Source organism: Pongo abelii, chromosome 14, assembly GCF_028885655.2.
Source record: "Pongo abelii isolate AG06213 chromosome 14, NHGRI_mPonAbe1-v2.0_pri, whole genome shotgun sequence".
In the NCBI taxonomy this organism is placed as follows: Eukaryota; Metazoa; Chordata; class Mammalia; order Primates; family Hominidae; genus Pongo; species Pongo abelii.
The window spans coordinates 27,810,041-27,828,539 of record NC_071999.2 but is presented as its reverse complement, the minus strand read 5'-3'; the positions used below and the strand labels follow the sequence as shown (position 1 = coordinate 27,828,539).

Sequence of the window (18,499 nt, the reverse complement as noted above, 5' to 3'; positions counted from 1 at the left end):
ATCCAGGAGGCGGAGGTTGCAGTGAGCCGAGATTGTGCCACTGCACTCCAGCCTGGGCGACAGTGTGAGACTTCATCTCACACTCAACAACAAAAAGGACTTTGCTGACTACCCTATTTAAAAGGACTTAGCTGACCGCCCTCAATCCTATCACCTGATTATCTAAGCCCCATTATGCCTTTCAAGACCTTATCACAATTTGTATTTTCCTTTCACCCCTCTACTGGTGTACTGGCTCCATGCTCTATCTTGTTCTGGGCTATGTTCTCAAGCCATACAGGAGCACTTCCTACATCTTTGTCAAATTATAGAAAGCTCTATGGCTGACTGAGCATTCATATCTTAATGATAGGCAAGATAAATATTATTTTTCTATTGCTGGTGGGGGTGTAAACTGATACAGCTTATCTAAAGATAAATTAGGCAATGTGTAGCCAGAGCCTTAAGAATGCTCTGAATGCGTTAATTTCAATTTGAGGAATCTTTTATAAAATGGAGATGTGTGATATAATATTGAGGATAAGATGCAGCCTTTTTGAGAAAGATGCCTAGTAGGAAATTAATGAGCTATCTCACAGGGCAGATATAGTTAGCGAAAGCACTCTCAATCTAGAATACTGTGCAGTCATTAACACCATGTTTTTGATGTTAAATAAAAAAGGCAGAATTGAAAACTTCATTTAATTTTACCTAAAAATAAATATATGTGCGGAAAAACTCCAAAGAAATAATTACTCTTTCATTTAGGTATATGACTACATAGTGAGATTCAGGGTGATTTTAATTTACTTTTTAATCTCATTTATTCTAAATTTTCTATTTAAGAAAATAGCTCATTTAGAGCTGTAATTTTACAATCAGAATAAATTAGATTGTTTTAAAAAGCAAAGACTCTAGGAATTCAGCGTCATGTTTATGTCTCTGAGATACTCTACCACATCAATTAGATTTAAATTGACATCGTTTTTTTCCTATAATAAAAGCTATCTAGGCTTCAGTGGGTCAATTAAATAGTTCCTTCAAAAACACCCTCTGAAATGGGATTTTATTGCCTTTTTCTGTCTACAACTTAATAAAGCTACTCGATAATGCTAGTGTCTTTTCTGGGATTTCTTAAGTTAGTTATTTGTTAATTTTATAAATATTTGAGTGTCAACTCTTTGCAAGAGTAAATAAGCACAAATACGAACATTATTTCATACATAGTTCCTGCTATGAAGACGCTTCTAATTCCAAGTTAACTCCTTTCAACCCTAATCCAACCCCAAGTTAAACCTTGCAGCTTTGTGCTAAATTGATGGCCTTGTCCTGCTGGCATTGGCAGGACCAAGAGCTGCCAAGCATTGCAGCCATGAGCATTCACGCAGCCTCTCAGGAAAGAGTAAGTAAGGTTATTCTTAGCTGAAGTCTAGAAAGCATTAGCTGCCTTGTCGAGACTGGAACGAGAAAGCCGTGACCACACTGCCCAAACCACTCTGGGAAGTGTTTCCAGTTCACTGGAACTACTGATAGGAGATTAGTCCAATGATAATTGTGGCTGAACATAGATTACAAATCTCCTGAGGACAGCAACATTATTCTAGCTTGCATGGCTGCACACAATATGCACTGGAATCTATATACATAAAATTACAAGGATAGTCTCCTTCCCTCTTTCCTGCTCCTACATGTGACCCCAAGGGCATGGTGACTCTAAGCCTGCCTTTTCCTGTCCCGGAGATGCCAACCTAGAGCCCCAGATGCCCCGGAGTGAAAGACTGTTAATGGAGAGAGAGAGGTGACCGGGCAGGCTACTGGATGAGGAAAGCTTAACCAAACATAATTCTCAGGTTCTGTCAAATGAGTTAGTGTGAGGTGTGCAGTTGATGGAAAGGCTGTAGAACCCTTCTCTCGAGTGCTGCTGCAGAAAGACGGGCCCTCCCACAGGCGTCCGACCAAGAATCGCAGGCGCATCAGAGGCCCCAGCTGGAGCCCTGGGGCCATGAGGAAGAGTTCAGAAGAAAAATCCTACATTCCCAGATGTTCCACAGATAAGTAAAATGACCAGAAGGAGCAAGGAAAAGAAAATAAGAAATCATATCTTATTTTTTTGTCCCATGCTTGTCATTCTAGAAAAATGTGAATCAATTAGAACACCACAATTAAACCTGGTTTATAAAACATCTTTTAGTTACAAATGAGGCCTTTCCGGGCCTGTCAACATGGGTGTGCCACCCTTGAATACACCTAAGTTAAAACATGAAACATGACTGACAAAACGTAATTGCTGGAGAGCACCTGGCAACTGTTTTACAAGAAATAAATATTACTATTGAAACCACAACAGCTCTCTACTAGGGTTGAATCCTGGTGAAGAAAGCCCCCTTGGATAAAATGAGCATTTTGAGTTAGGATATGCAGAATGAACTGGGAGCTCAGTTTTGGAGGAGCTGATGTAGGGGTGGAGGGCGACAGGGGCATAAAGGGCTGGGGAGATGACCAGAGGTGGGACGGGGTGACGTGGCCAGGGAAACTGTGGCAAGAGCCTTCAAGAAGGACGTCTCAGAGTTAAACAAGTCAAAGCTGAGGTCATGCGTGCTGCTGTGATGTAAACCTGCCGCCACTTCCATCTCCTGCAGACCCTTGGATGAATTGGCCTTTTTTGAGCAAGGAGACCATGAAAACATACCTTCTCGGGGGATTTGCAGAAATCTTAGGGAGGTCATGGGGCCTTTAATAGGGTGTGGAAAGGAGTTCTGAGCAATCCTAGCTAGAGCTTAATGCAGGCCCCAGTAGATGCCAGGGTTACACAAGACTATTAACATCAAGGAGTTTCAAATACATATAAACACATTCTTCCCTATATCATTACCTTGAAATGTACATATTTTTTAATGAGGAGATGGAGATAGAAAATAAAAATCCTATATAAAGAGTTGAATTTCAGTTTTAAAGTGCAAAACATCAGTGAGCATCCTGCATACAGCTTGCTGCATGAAAATTTCCTCTTGTATGAATTTTGATGATGTCTGCCCTGCAGGGGAATAGCCCAGCAAACGGTCAGAAGATGAACAAGTGTGCCCCAACGTGCCGCTGAGAGACATAGGAAGTGAGGTGGTCTTAATAATACATGTTCTTATCCCACCAGCCTGTAGAGGTAGAGAAAAGCACATCAGAAATGGAGAGTCTGTTGAAGTGGGTACACAGAGCCTCTAAAATCATAGGCTACTCACTTCCAGGGTAGAGCCTGATGAAGAGCTTCCGCACCTCATCATACACCCAGATCAGGATGGCGTGCGGCACAGCCACAAACCAGTACTGAGCCCTGGAAGCAGAGAGGTGGAGGGTGAGCCCTGACTCATCCACAGGGATAGCCTAACCCTGCCCAGTGGGAATGGGGGTTCTCGTTCATTTGTCCTGCTTTACTGCAAAGAACAACAAATCCACGAGGTCCCACAACATAAAGGTGGAAAGCTCCTTGTTTAACCTGCACTGTGACTGCTAGAAGCAATGTCTGCCTTTGAAGCAACCTGTTGGACGAGGATGAAGGCGGGTTGGTGAGGTCTAGAAAACCCATTTCCACTTCTGGAAAATGCAGATCAAAGCTTTGGGCTCATAGAGCATGGGATCAGTTTGATGTCTTTTGAAAGACTTGGGGAAGAACCCTGGGAATCCTCAGGTTTATTTAGGCTGCGACAGCTCAAAGCAGAGGCTGGCTCTTTCCTCCATGCTGTTGAGGGCGAACTCACCTAAGCATGGTGAAACTCAAGGCTGTGACACTTCCGAGGCCATAGGAGAGGATCAGACCAATGATGATCTGTGAGGCGATCCCCACCCAGATGACTTTATTTCTGCAAGACACACAAAAGCAGACAGACTTGGGATTCTTGTGGCTTCATGATCATACACCCAGCAGACCATGCCACCAGAAGAGTCAGTGCCTCTGGGGTTACAAGTGTGGCCAGAACTCGGTCTTGTGAAAAACAAATCATCGTCATCCTTGCATGGCAGGCCCAGGGCTGCCCCAGGAGGCCGGGCACGGGCAGTACCTGAAGAGACCTTGCTGGAAGATGGAATTCCTCCGGGTTTTCCTGATGATCAGATCTGCTATTTGCTGGACTAGGATGCCAACAAAGAAAGCCGTGTAGCCCGTCCATTCTAGATATTCCCTCTGGTACTTTGTCTGTTAACGGGCAGAGAAGGAAGAGACTTTGAGGCCTAAAGGAAAACTTTTAGGAAATTGCAATGCAGTTCTCCAAAGCTTCATGTTCTTTCCGCACCTCACCCGGACTGAGAGTGGACCACCTCCTAGTGTTTGGAAAGAAACATTTTTCTTTCTTGAACCAGCTGAGTACAGAAAAATGTTAATTTTTTAAAAATTGTCATTACTATTATTTTTAACACAGACAGCGTCTCACTATGTTGGCCAGGCTGGTCTCAAACTCCTGGGCTCAAGTGATCCTCCCTCCTCAGCCTCCCAAAGTGCTGAGATTACAGGCATGAGCCACTGCACCTGGCCTGAAAGATGTAAATTTATGTGGCCCCACTGTGGGTGTGGCTGGGCTGGTCACTCTTCTATACCAATGGCAAAGCTAAAGTAAAAAAAGGGACCTCTTGGCGTCTAGTCCAAGAGAGGAGGCTGCGCCATGAGACCCGGCAAAGGCCAAACACGTGTCAGCAAGGGGGCCCTGAGCCCTATTAACTGAAGCTTTCCCAGGCTGTTCAGGGACATGGAGGTTCTATGTAAGTCTGGGCAGGGCAATGAGCATGGAGAGAATCAGGTGGACTCTGCGGCAGGGCTCCTGCCACTCACCCATTCCTGCCCATAGCTGTCTTCCAAGTCATTCACGTAGTCCTTCTCCCATTCTACCCGCAGGTTCATGAGAGTGCAGGGCAGAAAGCCCTCCTGTGCATAGACGGTGAAATACACAAGGAAAGCTCCCAGGGCTTGCATGAGGCCTGAAAGAACAAGAGAGATAGGACACAGGTTCTATGATGGCCTCAGGGAACTGCCTCGTCCTGTCTGCTCTCGGTTCCCCTCCCTCCTCAACCCTGACCCCACAGGAAAACCACACTTTCTGGCTGTGCCCCTGACTCCAGTGAATTCAATTCTCGGGGCAGTCCCTGGTGTGATGGGGAAGATGCGCCCTCATCGTACCAATGTGCAGGTATGAGTACACAGCGAGCGGCTGGTTCACCAGCCTGTCCTTCTTCTTGTGGCGAGGCTTCCTGTTCATGATGTCACTTTCAGCTTTCTCATATGCCAAGGCAATGGAGGGGATCTAGAGGGGAAGAGGCTGGTGAGGTCTAACCCCAGGATGCTCTGCTCTACTCACAGTAGGGGAGGGGAGCTGGGGTGGGTGGGGTACCTGCTGGATGGGGTGGGGGCACGGAGCTGGCCCATCCAGGCTATAGGTAGTAGAGGGCGTGTTGTCTGTATGGGAATTTAAGAATAGTGCCTTTAGAAATCAGCTGCTTTTTATCACCCTGTGCTGGCAGTTCTGAAGGATGCTGGTTATAAAACACTCTTCCCCTACAGGGAGAATTTCTTGTGCCATCCTCTCCCTCCAGGTGGGAGGACCTGCTAAAAGACAGATCATTGCGCCCCACCTCCAGACTTCCGATTCAGGGGGACTGGGCTGGGGCCAGAGAATTTGCATTTCTTTCCTTCTTTCCTTCCTTCCTTCCTTCCTTCCTTCCTTCCTTCCTTCCTTCCTTCCTTCCTTCCTTCTTTCTTTCTTTCTTCCTTCCTTCCTTCTTTCTTTCTTTCTTCTTTCTTTCTTTCCCTCTTTCTTTCCTTCCTTCTTTCCTTATTTCTTTCTTTCTCTTTCTTTTTCTCTCTCTTTCTCTCTCTCTTTCCTTCTCTTTCTCTCTTTCTCTCTCTCTTTCTTTCTTTGTCTTTTTTAAAAGACAATGGGTGTACAACCTATTTCCATTCCTAGTCCAGTTATCTGGAATAACATTTTTATTTTATTTGTTCTTAATTTTTATTTTTTAAGAGACTAGATCTCTCTGTGTTTACCAGGCTGGACTCAAACTCCTGAGCTGAAGCAATCCTCCTGCATTGGCCTCCTGAGTAGCTAGGCTACAGGTGTCCACCAGTGCCCAGAGTGTGCATGTCTAACAAGTTCCCAGGTGATGCCCATACCAGGCTTGGAGAAACACTGCAGCAGAGCAAAGCAAGCAAATCTGAAGGGCTTGGAAAATGATCCATCAACTTTGGGGACCTCAATACCCCTCAAAGGGAAAGCCATCTCCAGTCTCTCTAGGAATTAGGGATTACCTGGGTGTTGTAGAAAACAAGAGAGGGGAAGGGGGCAATTTGAAGGGCCAGTTTCCTGCTAAGAATTCAGCTTACTGTCTGTTGCTTTCCCTGCTTGCCCATGTAAGCCCCAGCCACATGGGCAGCTCAGACGGGGCTTTCTTTAAATGGATACTGGAAAAGGGGAAGGTTTAGGTGACATTACTGTAGGGCAAGGCTTTATAAAGTCTTCATAACTGTTACTTCTTACTGTGTTTAGGTAAAGGTCTTTCATGTCAGACTCTCTTACTTAACAAGGGGTGGCTGTGAGATTATCACTTTAGTCACTGGGCCCCCAGTGGTTATTTGGGTGATTAATTTGAGTGACAGCTTCATCTTCCCAAAAGAAAAGGGAGGCACATAGGCTGAAACTGACCAATGGCATTTCTTTTTTTTTGAGGATGAAGACTCACGTCTTGAAAAGCTTGCTGTAGCTCAGGTGCAGTGACTCACGCCTGCAATCCCGGCACTTTGGGAGGCCGAGGCAGGTGGATCACTTGAGGCCAGGAAACCCCATCTCTACTAAAAATACAAAAATTAGCCAGGTGTGGTGGCACAAGCCTGTAGTCCCAACTACTTGGGAGGCTGAGGTGGGAGAAACTCTTGAGCCTGGGAGGTGGAGGTTGCAGTGAGCCAAGATAGCACCACTGCACTCTAGCCTGGGCGATGAGAGTGAAACTCTCTCTCAAGAAAAAAAAGCTCACTATAGAGGGTTTTTAATTTCCAAACATTTGGCAGATGCCTCTGGTCCCTTGCTTTGAGGAGTGGCATGTGGACCGGTAGAATGGGCACCACCTGAGAACCCGTGAGAAATGCAGAGCTACAGGCCCCATCACATCGAAGCTGAGAAGCATTGAGTTAGTCCATCCCCGGCCCTTGAAGGTAGTGACCCTGAACTTGACCTCCCCTGGGGCAGGCATCACGCCCTGTTCCCTTCAGTGTCACTTACAATGTCTGTCCCCAAGTCAATGAACAGAATGGTGATGGTGCCAATGGGCAGGGGGAGCCCGACAATGATGTAGATCAGAAAGGGGCACAGCTCGGCAATGTTCTTGGTCAGGGTGTAAGCAATAGTCTTCTTGAGGTTGTCAAAGATCAGGCGACCTAGGCAGAGAGGTTTCTCCTTCAGAACTTACTTCTAGTCCCCCAGACCACCCTAGCCCTTGGGAAGACCCCCTGAGGCTCACTCACCTTCCTCCACCCCTGTGATGATGGATGCGAAGTTGTCGTCCAGCAAGACCATGTCGGCTGCATTTTTGGCTGCATCAGAACCTGCTATCCCCATGGCAATCCCAATGTCTGCCTTCTTTAGAGCCGGAGAGTCATTAACTCCATCCCCTGTCACAGCAACAACAGCATCCTATGGCGGGAGACCCAGGGAGAAAGTGGGAGTGAGCAGGCCCAATGGGTTGCAGGCCTGGCAAGAGCAACGCGACCTCCCTTTCTCTTGAGGTTGCGAGGATGATTATGGCTGAACGGAAAGGCCCATTTAGGGGAAAAGATAAAGATGAGAAATCTTAGAAGCAGGAACAAGTGTCTCCAAACAAGATGTGTGCAAATGAGGAAAACCTAATGTGCAGGTGTTTTATATCTTATGTCTTCACATTTTTTGTTTTAAATCTTTGCATTTTAAATCTTTCTTTACTCACAACTACCACAGTGGCAAATGCTTCACCAGGCTCTCATGACAAAATGCAGAGAGCTGGGGTGAGCCTTTCGGGGAACATGTGGTGGGGGTCTCAAAGGAGGACAGGGGCCAGCCCACCTGAGAGGGTGGAGAGGTCAAGTGATGAGGATGAGCCAAGAACTCTCTCTTGAAGTTTCAAAGGCACCATAGCCTGATGTAAGATCCAGACCTCTGCACTTGCCCATGGACAGTGATGGGCCTGTCAGTCCTCTGGACACTGCTGTCCACCCACCTGCCTCTGACAACCCTCCACAATGATCAGCTTCTGCTGGGGGGATGTCCGGGCAAAGACAATCTCCTGGTAGTTGGCTAAGATCTCATCCAGCTGTTCCGAGCTCATGTCCTTCAGCTCCATGCCAGTCACCACAGCGGCCTTGGCATCCCTAGAAGAGCCAGAAGAAACTGGGTGAGGCCCAAGGGCAGATCTTAGGTTGAAACACTGTTCCAGGCAGGATGCTGGCTGAAGCCTTTCTGACTTGACCTGGATGGAACCCAGTGTCCTTGATACCTAATGCTCTAGTGAGGGAACAGGAGTCCTGGGAACACCTTAGTCTCCATTTCAAGAGGGCAAACTGAGGCTAAAATATAACACCATTTCTTGGTACCATATAACAATAGGAATAAAAAACCAGGCAGCCTTATCCCTACTAGAACAGGTGAGAGTGGTATTTCCCAGAGCATCACTTTACTTCAGAAGTAAAAGGAAGTTAAAAAACTGCCCATTCATGGCCAAACGCAGTGGCTCATGCCTGTAATCTCAGCACTGTGGGAGGCTGAGTAGGAGGATCACTTGAGGCCAAGAGTTCAAGACCAGCCTGGGCAACATAGTGAGAGCCCCTGTCTATACAAAAAATTTTTAAAAATTATCCAGGTATGGTGGCATGTGCCTGTGGTCCCAGCTACTCAGCAGGCTGAGGCAGGAGGATTGCTTAAGCCTGGGGGGTTGAGGCTGCAGTGAGCCACGATCATGCCACTACACTCAAGCTTAGGTGACAAAGTGAGACCCTGTCTCAAAAACAAAAATAAAAATAAAACCCCCAAACTGCCTGTTCATGTGTTTTGGGTCCTAGAATTCTTTTATGCCCAAACAAGGGGTAATAATTACTTGCTGTTGGGTATTTCAGATTCACAGAGTGTCATCTTTGTGCAATGTGCTATGTAGGCAGAAGTTTACTGAAGTCTTTGAGCAGTGCTATTGCCTGCTGACTATAAAAGTAAGGTTCTAGGGCCTATTGGTTATGCAGAGCTGCCTGAGCCACTCCCCTGCTAAAACTCTTCAGGGGCTTCCCACTGTGCTTGGAGCAGACCCCAGAATCCCTAACTTTAGCCAGTGAGCCCAGGTGGGGCCTGCGTTGTCAAGCTTCGCCTCACCTTGGGCTCTCCCTCCTGCCCGCTGGATGCTCTCAGTTCTGACGTCCTCCATCCCCCATACCCTAAGGCCTTCATGGGTCTGGCTCCCTGACCAGGAATGGGCATCTCTCACCTCAGCTTCTTGTGGCTAACACTACATTTCAGCCTTCAAATCTCAGCTTAAACAATGTAGGTACAAACCACTGCAGGTCTTTTTCTCTACAATTTGCAAGTTTTGAGCTTTCTAGGTCTGTTTTACCTCTTGGTGCTAAATATTGGAATTCTAGCACTTGACTCAAACTACAGGTCTTCTTAACTGCTGGCAAAAAAAAAAAACAACAACAAAAAAACAAAGTAAGAGAAGAAAGAAGGGGTGTTTCCTTTCCCCTTACACGTGCTAAGATGCAATTTTTATATGGTCATGAAACTAGAGCTGATGAAGTGAATAACTGAAAACATCCACAAAAGCATCTACTTCACTCAATGTGGTGATTTGTACAAAAATGTGTAATCCACTCTTCCCTTTTGTGGCCATGAACGGAGTGGCAGTGGCCAAGAGGAAGTTCAGTCCCTTTGTGACTTTTGACTGAGGCAAGAATCGTAAAAGGCATTTCAATGCACCTTCCCACATTCGTGGGAAGATTATGTCTTTCTCTCGTTCCAAAGAGCTGAGACAGAAGCACATTCTGGGGTCTGCTCCAAGCACAGTTCCATCCATGCCCATCCGAAAGGATGAGGATGTTGAGGTTGCACAAGGACACTATGCAGGTCAGCACATTGGCTAAGCGGTCCAGGTTTATAGGAATAAATGTGCCATCTATACTGAACAGGAGCACAGGAGGAGGCTAAGGGCAAGACCATCATGTGCACATCACCCAGCACGTGGCCAACACCAGGCTAAAACTGGACAAAAACCACAACAGATCCTTGAATGGAAGGCCAAACAAATCTTCCTAAGTAGGGAAGGAAAGGCAAATATAAAAAAGAAGCAATTGAGAAGATGCAGGAATAAGATATCTTATATACAACTTTCATTAAAAATTGCTAAAATGGGCCAGGCGCAGTGGCTCACGCCTGTAATCCCTACACTCTGGGAGGCCAAGGCGAGCAGAACCCTTGCAGTCAGGAGTTAAAGACCAGCCTGGCCAACATGGTGAAACCCCGTCTCTATTAAAAGTACAAAAACTAGCCGGGTATGGTGGCACGTGCCTGTAATCCCAGCTACTCAGGAGGCTGAGGCAGGAGAATTGCTTGAACCCAGGAGGTGGAGGCTGCAATGAGCCGAGATTTCACCACTACACTCCACACTCCAGCCTAGGCAACAGAGAAACACTCCATCTCAAAAAAAAAAAAAAAAAAAAAAATCTGCTAAAATGAAGCTGGGTGCAGTGGCACAAGCCTGTAGTCCCAGCTACCTGGGAGGCTGAGAGGGGAGGATCCCTTGAACCCAGGAGGTCGAGGCTGCAGTGAGCTACGATCACACCATTGCACTCCAGCCTGGGTGATCTGACAGGACACCTTGTATCTAAAAAAAGAAGACTTGGCTGGTCTGAAGGTAGTAGTGAATTAGCTCAACTGATTGTTCACAGTCAGTTACAGATCAAACTCTTCTACTCTTTCCCCTCTTCTCACTACTGCACTTGACTACTCTTTAAAAAATTTCTTTTAGGCCGGGTGTGGTGGCTCACACCTGTAAGCCCAGCACTTTGAGAGGCTAAGGTGGGTGGATCACTTGAGGTCAGGAGTTCGAGACCAGCCTGGCCAACATGGCAAAGCCCTGCCTCTACTAAAAATACAAAATTAGCCAGGCATGGTGGTGGGTGCCTGTGGTCCCAGCTATTCACGAGGCTGAGGCAGGAGAATCACTTGAACCCAGGAGGTGGAGATTGCAGTGAGCTAAGAGATCACACCACTGCACTCCAGCCTATGTGACAGAGAGAGACTCTGTCTAAACAAACAAACAAACAAACAAAAATTTGTTTAAAATTCTAAAGTGAAAAAAAGTATAATCCGATTATCTTACAAAACCAAACAAATAAACAAGCTCCAAATTTGTTTTCATAGAGAGATGTTATGTATACTAAAGGGCACTGCAAGACTCTTAGACTTCAGGTACTGTTGCTGTGCCCAGAGGCGGGAACCCTGGTTGGTTGTCTAACTTGGTAATTTGTTATGACCTGACAGCTGTGTGTCCCTAAAAGACCTAAGTGCTTGGAGAAACTGAAGAGGTGCATTGGTCTTTCCCTCATCTCCCGCATGCGTGAAAGCGTAACCCAGCTAATGAACATTTCTTCTCAACCTGAGAATTTGGAGTCTTTGACTCATGGAGACCAGGCACAGTCCAGGCCACTCTCCCGCACGCCCAGCTCCCTAGCCCTGTGTGTCTCCCTCATTACACTGAGCACATCATTGTTAGCTTTGTTTGTGTCTCCTTGGCTCAGTGGAAAGATCCCCAAGGGTGTGGATAGTATTGTTCAGTTTGCTACTGTAGTTCCAGGTCTTGCCTGGTATGTAGTTGGCACGCAGTAAATACTTGTTGAAAGGATAAATACATGAGTGAATGTACAGTTGGATGAACATGATTAAAAGAATAAGGATAAACATGATTAAAAGAATTAGGAGAAACAAGGAAAAAAAACTTTCCTTAGGAAGCTTCCATTCTATTTATTACCAAATAAAAAAGAAGGGTGTGTTTACATAGCTACACGTTATGAAACCGGGTGGATAAATACCCAAGATGCTTACCAAGGGGGGTGCATGAAACAACCCACAGGGTTCCTATGATTCCAAATTATGCAACTGCATCTATGGCAAGTAATTTCACATAAACCCTTTGTTTCAGTTTTTCTTATTCTAAATTGGGCACATAGGTTTTGTGCCCAGGGCACAACTGGATTTTGAAATTTCAAACAAGGAACACATAAAGGGTTATTTCATGGTGTCAATACTGTGCCTGGCACATATTAGCTGCTCAGTGAAATTAGAGTGAATAGATGGATATGCAAATTATAGCTCAAACCAGCCCAGCATCACTCTGAGAGCAAAAAGCTGATTTGTTCCAAGTAGTGCAGCTCTTTAGAGCCAGTGGGGCCCCATGGGTATGAACTGGAATTTTTGCTATGCTGCTCCTGTGCTTACTGTTTGTTAACTTGCTCCACAGCAATGTTGAGGCGATGTGCAATGTCTTCCACTGTTTCACTGTTGGCTGAAATGATCCCCACACTCTTGGCGATAGCTTTGGCTGTGATGGGATGATCACCAGTAACCATAATAACCTAGAGCACAGACAACGAGAAGGCCCATGGATAATGAAGAACTCGGTTGGCCACAGTGGGTATGGTTCAGTATTACCTACTCCGTAGTGCCCTGGGAGAATGTGGTTGGTGATTACAGTGGCAGCTCTGGCTCTACAAGACAACTGTCTTTGGAGGAAACACTAATCCCATTGGGTCTACCCTTGCTCCTAAGCTTCATACGCTTCCTCCTCTGACATGAAAGGAAGCCCTTCCCCTTTGATACCACTTTATTTGTGAAAGGGCTGGTGAGTGTCTACTTCGGGGTAGCCCCATGTTACTTCAACAGTCTTAATATTAACCTAGTAATGATGAACATGGATTATGGGGGCTGAGCCTCAAGATTGAGTAATAAAGCCTTTTTTCTTTCTTTTTTTCTTTTCTTTTTTTTTTTTTTTTTTTGAGACAGAGTTTCACTCTTGTTGCCCAAGCTGGAGTGCAATGGCATGATCTCGGCTCACTGCAACCTCCGCTTCCTGGGTTCAAGCGATTCTCCTGCCTCAGCCTCCCGCGTAGCTGGGATTACAGGTGTGTGCCACCACGCCTGGCTAATTTTTTGTATTTTTAGTAGAAACAGGGTTTTGCCATGTTGGCCAAGGCTGGTCTGGAACTCCTGACCTCAGATGATCCACCTGCCTCTGCCTCTGCCTCCCAAAGTGCTGGGATTACAGGCGTGAGCCACCGCGCCCAGCCAATAAAGCCTTTTAGTATCTACCACGGACTAGGGCGAGATATGGTCACTTCAAGGCACTAGAAGATTCTTCTCATTGCATTTACTGTTTATGTGGTTCATTCCACATAGACACAATCATTTCATTTTTGTGGGACAGTTTCAGTAAACTTAGCACAGTGAAACTAGAAATAGAATAGGAATTATGATATTTACTTTAAGACACCTAAATACTGACCGTCTGCTATGAAAAACATTATTAGAAAGGAAAACGACATAAAGAGAGAACTTCTTGAGTCAGAAAAATAACTCCCACCTTGATCCCTGCACTCCGGCATTTGGTGACTGCATCTGGCACGGTGGACCGAGGCGGATCGATCATTGACAGGAGTCCCACAAAACAGAGGCTGGAGGTCGGAAAGTTCATAGCGTCTATGTCAAATGAGTAGGTTTCTGGAAACTCATCTGCTGGCAGGTAGAGATGACAGAAACCTGTAATACAGACGAATTAGGGAGTCAGTGAAACTAGAATAGGAAATGAAAAAAAAATAAGAGGAGAACATGCTGATAAACCTCTGTCCTCTACTTTTTTACCAATACATCAGAATAAGCCAGAATTATTTAATTTCTTCAACTCCATAATGCAATTTTTTTAGGAAAGACATATTTCATCCAAATATAATTCACTGTGTGTTCATTAGGCTCTGTGTTCTGGAAATATATCTTGCTATATTGCCGAGTTCTAGGGCGTACACAGTCTCAACTTCTGAAGCTTAGCAGGGCACAGAGTTAAAGGGATCAAGCACAGGGTACATCTCAGGGCAGAGACAGACTTCAGCTGCCTGGAGGGTCAGGAGAGACTTCCCCAAGGAGGTCACATGTGAGCTGAAGCTTGAGAGGGGCACAGATGATTTCTAGGGAAAAAAGGGAGGGTGGCGGTGGGAAGGCCACTTTCAGCAGAGAAAACAGCATGTGAAGGAACAAGGGGGTTCAGTGGAGAGGCACAAAGTTCAGTATTAGATCAAGATAAGCCCAAGAGAAAGGCCAGCAGGAATGGGGCCGAGCTATCCTTTTCTCAGAAGGCATCAGCCTCTCATAGGCCAAGGTGGAAGGGACTCTTGTGTCTGGTGGGACCTCCAAGATTGTGTGATCAGCTTTCACATCCAATTTATTTTCAGCCTGGCCCACTGCTTTGCAAATGTCAGTGGAGCAGGCTTTGAGAAATCAAACGCAAGTGGGCATCGATCCCGTGTAGAATACCTGGTGCCGTGGGTTATTGGATGCCTAAAGCATCACCATCTCATTTATATGCTTTATCTGCTTTGCTAACTCCAATAGCCTTTAGAAACACACATTCCACAGACTGCATCTATATTGGTGAGGACTTCCATGGTGTTTAATGAGCCGGATCGTCAACCATACACTTCTGTTTCCTTGAATTTGTCATTCTGTGGTCCTGATGGGGCACCATTCCGCCAGCCCTGGTGCTGACAACAGGACACACTGTCCCCTTTGACAACACCGCAGGCACCCCCATTGGGTCCTCCTCCTGTTGCATTTCTAAGGTTCCTTTCTTCCTGACACTTCGTCTGCATCACTGGCATCACTCTCTTCCTAGTTGTTAAATGGGAAGCTTAATCATTTTTAAACTGACTATCCTCCTCTAATCGGTTCTAAATCTTACCAACTCTACCTCTATGAATTCTCTTGCCCTGATGTCTCCTTCCCATTCCCATCACCCTGATAAAATTCCCATCCCTTTTGCCTGAGCAAGGGCAGCCACTTCCTATGGAGTGTGCATCTCTCCTCTCCCTGCTGCCACCAAAGACATTTAAAGGAGTTAAAGAAATTTAACTCCTTCCATAAAGTCTTCTCCAGCCCTGCGACTGCCCAGCTCACTCTAGCGGCACAGCCCTCGGTGCTCTCTACTGACTGCAGGATGAAACCTGGCTCCTCACCCAGATGTTCAAGACCTCCATCTCATGACCTCCAGTGTAGCCCTTGAACCCTGTTTCTGTGACGGTGCCATCTCACCTGCTGGCAACACCCAATGTGCCCTACGCCGTTCTGCCTCTGTATTGGCCTGTGCTGTTCCCTGGGCCCTGGATACTTTCCCCTATCTCCCCTCAAATGCAGTCACTTAAGGCCCAGTTTGAAATTTAACTCCTTCCATAAAGTCTTCCCTGAGCTTGCCTCTCTGGAGGCCACCCCACCCTGCTTGGTGCTGTCACACAGCGTCCTCTCCTTGTTCCCATCCTGCTTATCATGTTCTCCTTTACACGCTTCACGCGGATGCCATGGCCACTCGGCTAGGTCACAAGTCCTCAAGGCGCCTGCCTCATCTCTGTGCCCACCAGGTGATGGGCAGGGCCCTGCCGCCGCACTCACCCAGCACACGCTCGCCCAACCCGCCCAGCTCCATGTAGGCTGTGTGGAAGGTCTTGGCGGTGCTCTTGTCCAGTGGGTGCTCCTCGCCATTGATCATGATGGTGCTGCATTTCTCTAGGATGCGCTCAGGGGCCCCCTTCATCACCATGAGGAGACGCTTGTCGTGGGGGTCATCTGTCTCGTGGATGGAGAGCTGGGAAGGAATGAACCGAGCGTGTTACTTACAGAAAAACGCATTCCTTCTTCTCTACTGCTCCATTAAATGTAAAGGAGGAAGAGGCACAATGGCATCCTCAGCATGTTCCGCCCTTTTTCTTTCTGTGGCCAAGTAAGACAAAGAGCTCTAGACTTGGCCCCAGCCCAGAGTGGGGCACCCACTCTGGATAAGCGGAGCTCATCTTTCAAGCAAAATTGGCTGCTTTGGGCAGGCTAGATGTGGCCGTCAGCGTGTGAAATCTTGTGCCTTGAACAAGATCTCCCAGGGTGCCCGTGAGAGTTAGGGGGCTGCGAGCCTCTGCATCTCACCTCCTCTACCTCCCTGTGGGGAGCAGCCATCTTTCAGACCCAAACTATTCTGAGCTCAGGAGGGCAGGAGGCAACAGGAATTTCTGCACCCCTTCACCTCATTGTCCATCCAGTTTTCCTGCTTGGATGTCATAGAAAATGGCGGGGTGTGAGGAAGTGGACACTTCCACGTATAGTGTTTCACGAAGACAGCCGAGTCACAGGAGTCTCCATTTTAATAGGAATGCTCTTGGCCCAGCAATTCTAATTCTAGATCCATCCTAATAAGATATGCAAAAAAATCGATATACAAGAATAAAATGACTAACTCTTATCTAGCCCTTCTGATAAGCCAGGTACTCTTCTAAGCACTCAAGATGAATCTCAGGAAGCTGGAGTGTTTGGGAGAAAATATGTTGCAAAGAAAAGTGCTACAATTTTGGGTATAACAATTCTTTACAAATCAGTATTTCTTAGACTTTTGGGTATCAAAGATGAGTACAAAAAGAAGTATAGGGCAAATAGGGTTACCAGCTGCTGCTGCTGCTCTTTTTAATGATCAAGTAAAGACACTGAGAAAACCAACCAACCAACAAAAACCAAACCAACAAAAAACCTCCCATTTACTATCCCTATCGCTTTCTAAAACATAGGACTTTTCTTTTTCTTTCTCTCTTAATTTTTTTTTTTTTTTTTTGAGACGGGGTCCCACTCTGTCGCCCAGGCTGGAGTGCAGTGGCACAATCACAGCTCACTGCAGCCTCGACCTCCCAGGCTCAAGCAATCCTCCCACCTCAGCCTCCTAAGTAGCTGGGACTACAGGCATGTGCCGCCATGCCCAGCTAATTTCGTTTTTTGGTTTTTTGTAGAGATAAGGTCTTGGTATATTGCCCAGGCTGGTCTTGAACTCCTGGGCTCAAGCAATCTGCCTTCCTCGGTCTCCCAAAGTGCTGTGATTACAGGTGTGAGCCACTGTACCTGGCCAAGATAAGGCTTTTTACATTTAAAACATAGGGATAATATGAAAAACTTTTATGGTGTGTACCACATGCCAGGCACTGGTCTAAGTGCTGTCCACATTGACTTATTTATCCTCAAAACAACTTTAAGGCCATGGGTACTATTATTATTCCCTTTTACAAAGGAGGAAACTGAGGCACAGAGGTTCAATGCTTCACTCAAGGTTACTGAGCAACAGGTGGCTATCTGGTGGCTGAGTTGGGATTTGAGCCCAGGCTGGCAGGCTCCAGAGTCCCTGCCCTTAATCATGGAGGCTACAAAGGATAATCTTTTAAGTTAAATACATTCATCTTTATATAAAACTTTATAAAACATTTTCCAATTTGCCATAAACTGTTTTAAATGTCTTAACAGACCAGTGTGTTTGGGGCATCACCATTCTAATCAATAAGACATAGGCTTTCCATTTTATTTCCTTCCCGCAGAGACGTCTCCTTCCAAGGCTTAGCACTGCTCATGTGAGGCTGAGCACTGCTCATGTGTAGATATAAAATGACCCTAACAGCATCCAGACAGCACCTCCGACCTCTTCAGCAGGAACTCACACAGGCCCCTCTCCCCTTTCTAGTCCCACTCTATGTAGCCACTTTGTCCTCCAACTTGTACATGAGGCCTCATGGAACCTGCTTTTTCTCCCTTTTGCAACAGGGCATGCCTTTACCCTGGGAGACGGAGCTTCAGCAGGGCTCCAAGTCCTGCTGCTGATGGAGGCATCATCTAACCCCATCTTCACACTGTGCACTGATGCGTGGCACCTCAACCTCCTCATCCTCTAGCCACCCCACAGCATCGTCGTGAGAATGAATGATTTAATACGTGTGGAAATTAGCACAGAACAGCTCCTATTATTACTAGTATTATTAGTATAATAATACTCGTCCTAAAACAGTCTTTTAGGACTGTTGCCCACTCTATTTTCACTGAGGTTTTATGTAAGAGATGTGATTTCTTGGCTTGAGTATTTTACATCATATGTTTCTGGTTAGTTGTCTATTTAGCTAACTGTGATTCTCTGTTGGCTCACTATCCACAAAGAAGACATTTGCAACACAGGAGTTCTTCTCTAGGCTGGGCTTGGTGGCTCATGCCTGTAATCCCAGCACTTTGGGAGGCCAAGGTGGATAGATCACCAGAGGTCAGGAGTTCGAGATCAGCCCGGCCAACAAGGTGAAACTCTGTCTCTACTAAAAATACAAAAAAATTAGCTGGGCATGGGGGTGCATTCCTGTAGTCCCAGCTACTCAGGAGGCTGAGGCAAGAGAATTGCTTATACCTGGGAGGTGGAGATTGCAGTGAGCCAAGATCGT

The 18,499-nt window shown here is 46.3% G+C and overlaps 1 protein-coding gene across 2 annotated transcripts in view; it reads right to left on the bottom strand.

Moving 5' to 3' along the window:
* Window positions 1-2,148: 2,148 nt before the first annotated feature.
* The window catches only part of LOC129047301 (potassium-transporting ATPase alpha chain 2), a 30,350-nt gene continuing 13,999 nt past the window's right edge, over window positions 2,149-18,499 (bottom strand). For both annotated transcript variants that reach the window (XM_024230904.3, XM_063714815.1), the window contains 12 exons: window positions 15,669-15,861; window positions 13,597-13,772; window positions 12,456-12,592; window positions 8,200-8,350; window positions 7,472-7,640; window positions 7,230-7,384; window positions 5,138-5,261; window positions 4,793-4,938; window positions 4,029-4,162; window positions 3,729-3,830; window positions 3,213-3,304; window positions 2,149-3,128 (listed from right to left, as the gene is read on the bottom strand). In XM_024230904.3, coding sequence (XP_024086672.3) covers window positions 3,100-3,128; window positions 3,213-3,304; window positions 3,729-3,830; window positions 4,029-4,162; window positions 4,793-4,938; window positions 5,138-5,261; window positions 7,230-7,384; window positions 7,472-7,640; window positions 8,200-8,350; window positions 12,456-12,592; window positions 13,597-13,772; window positions 15,669-15,861 — 1,608 coding nt within the window. In that variant the 3' untranslated portion in view covers window positions 2,149-3,099. The remainder of the gene's footprint in view (window positions 3,129-3,212; window positions 3,305-3,728; window positions 3,831-4,028; window positions 4,163-4,792; window positions 4,939-5,137; window positions 5,262-7,229; window positions 7,385-7,471; window positions 7,641-8,199; window positions 8,351-12,455; window positions 12,593-13,596; window positions 13,773-15,668; window positions 15,862-18,499) is intronic.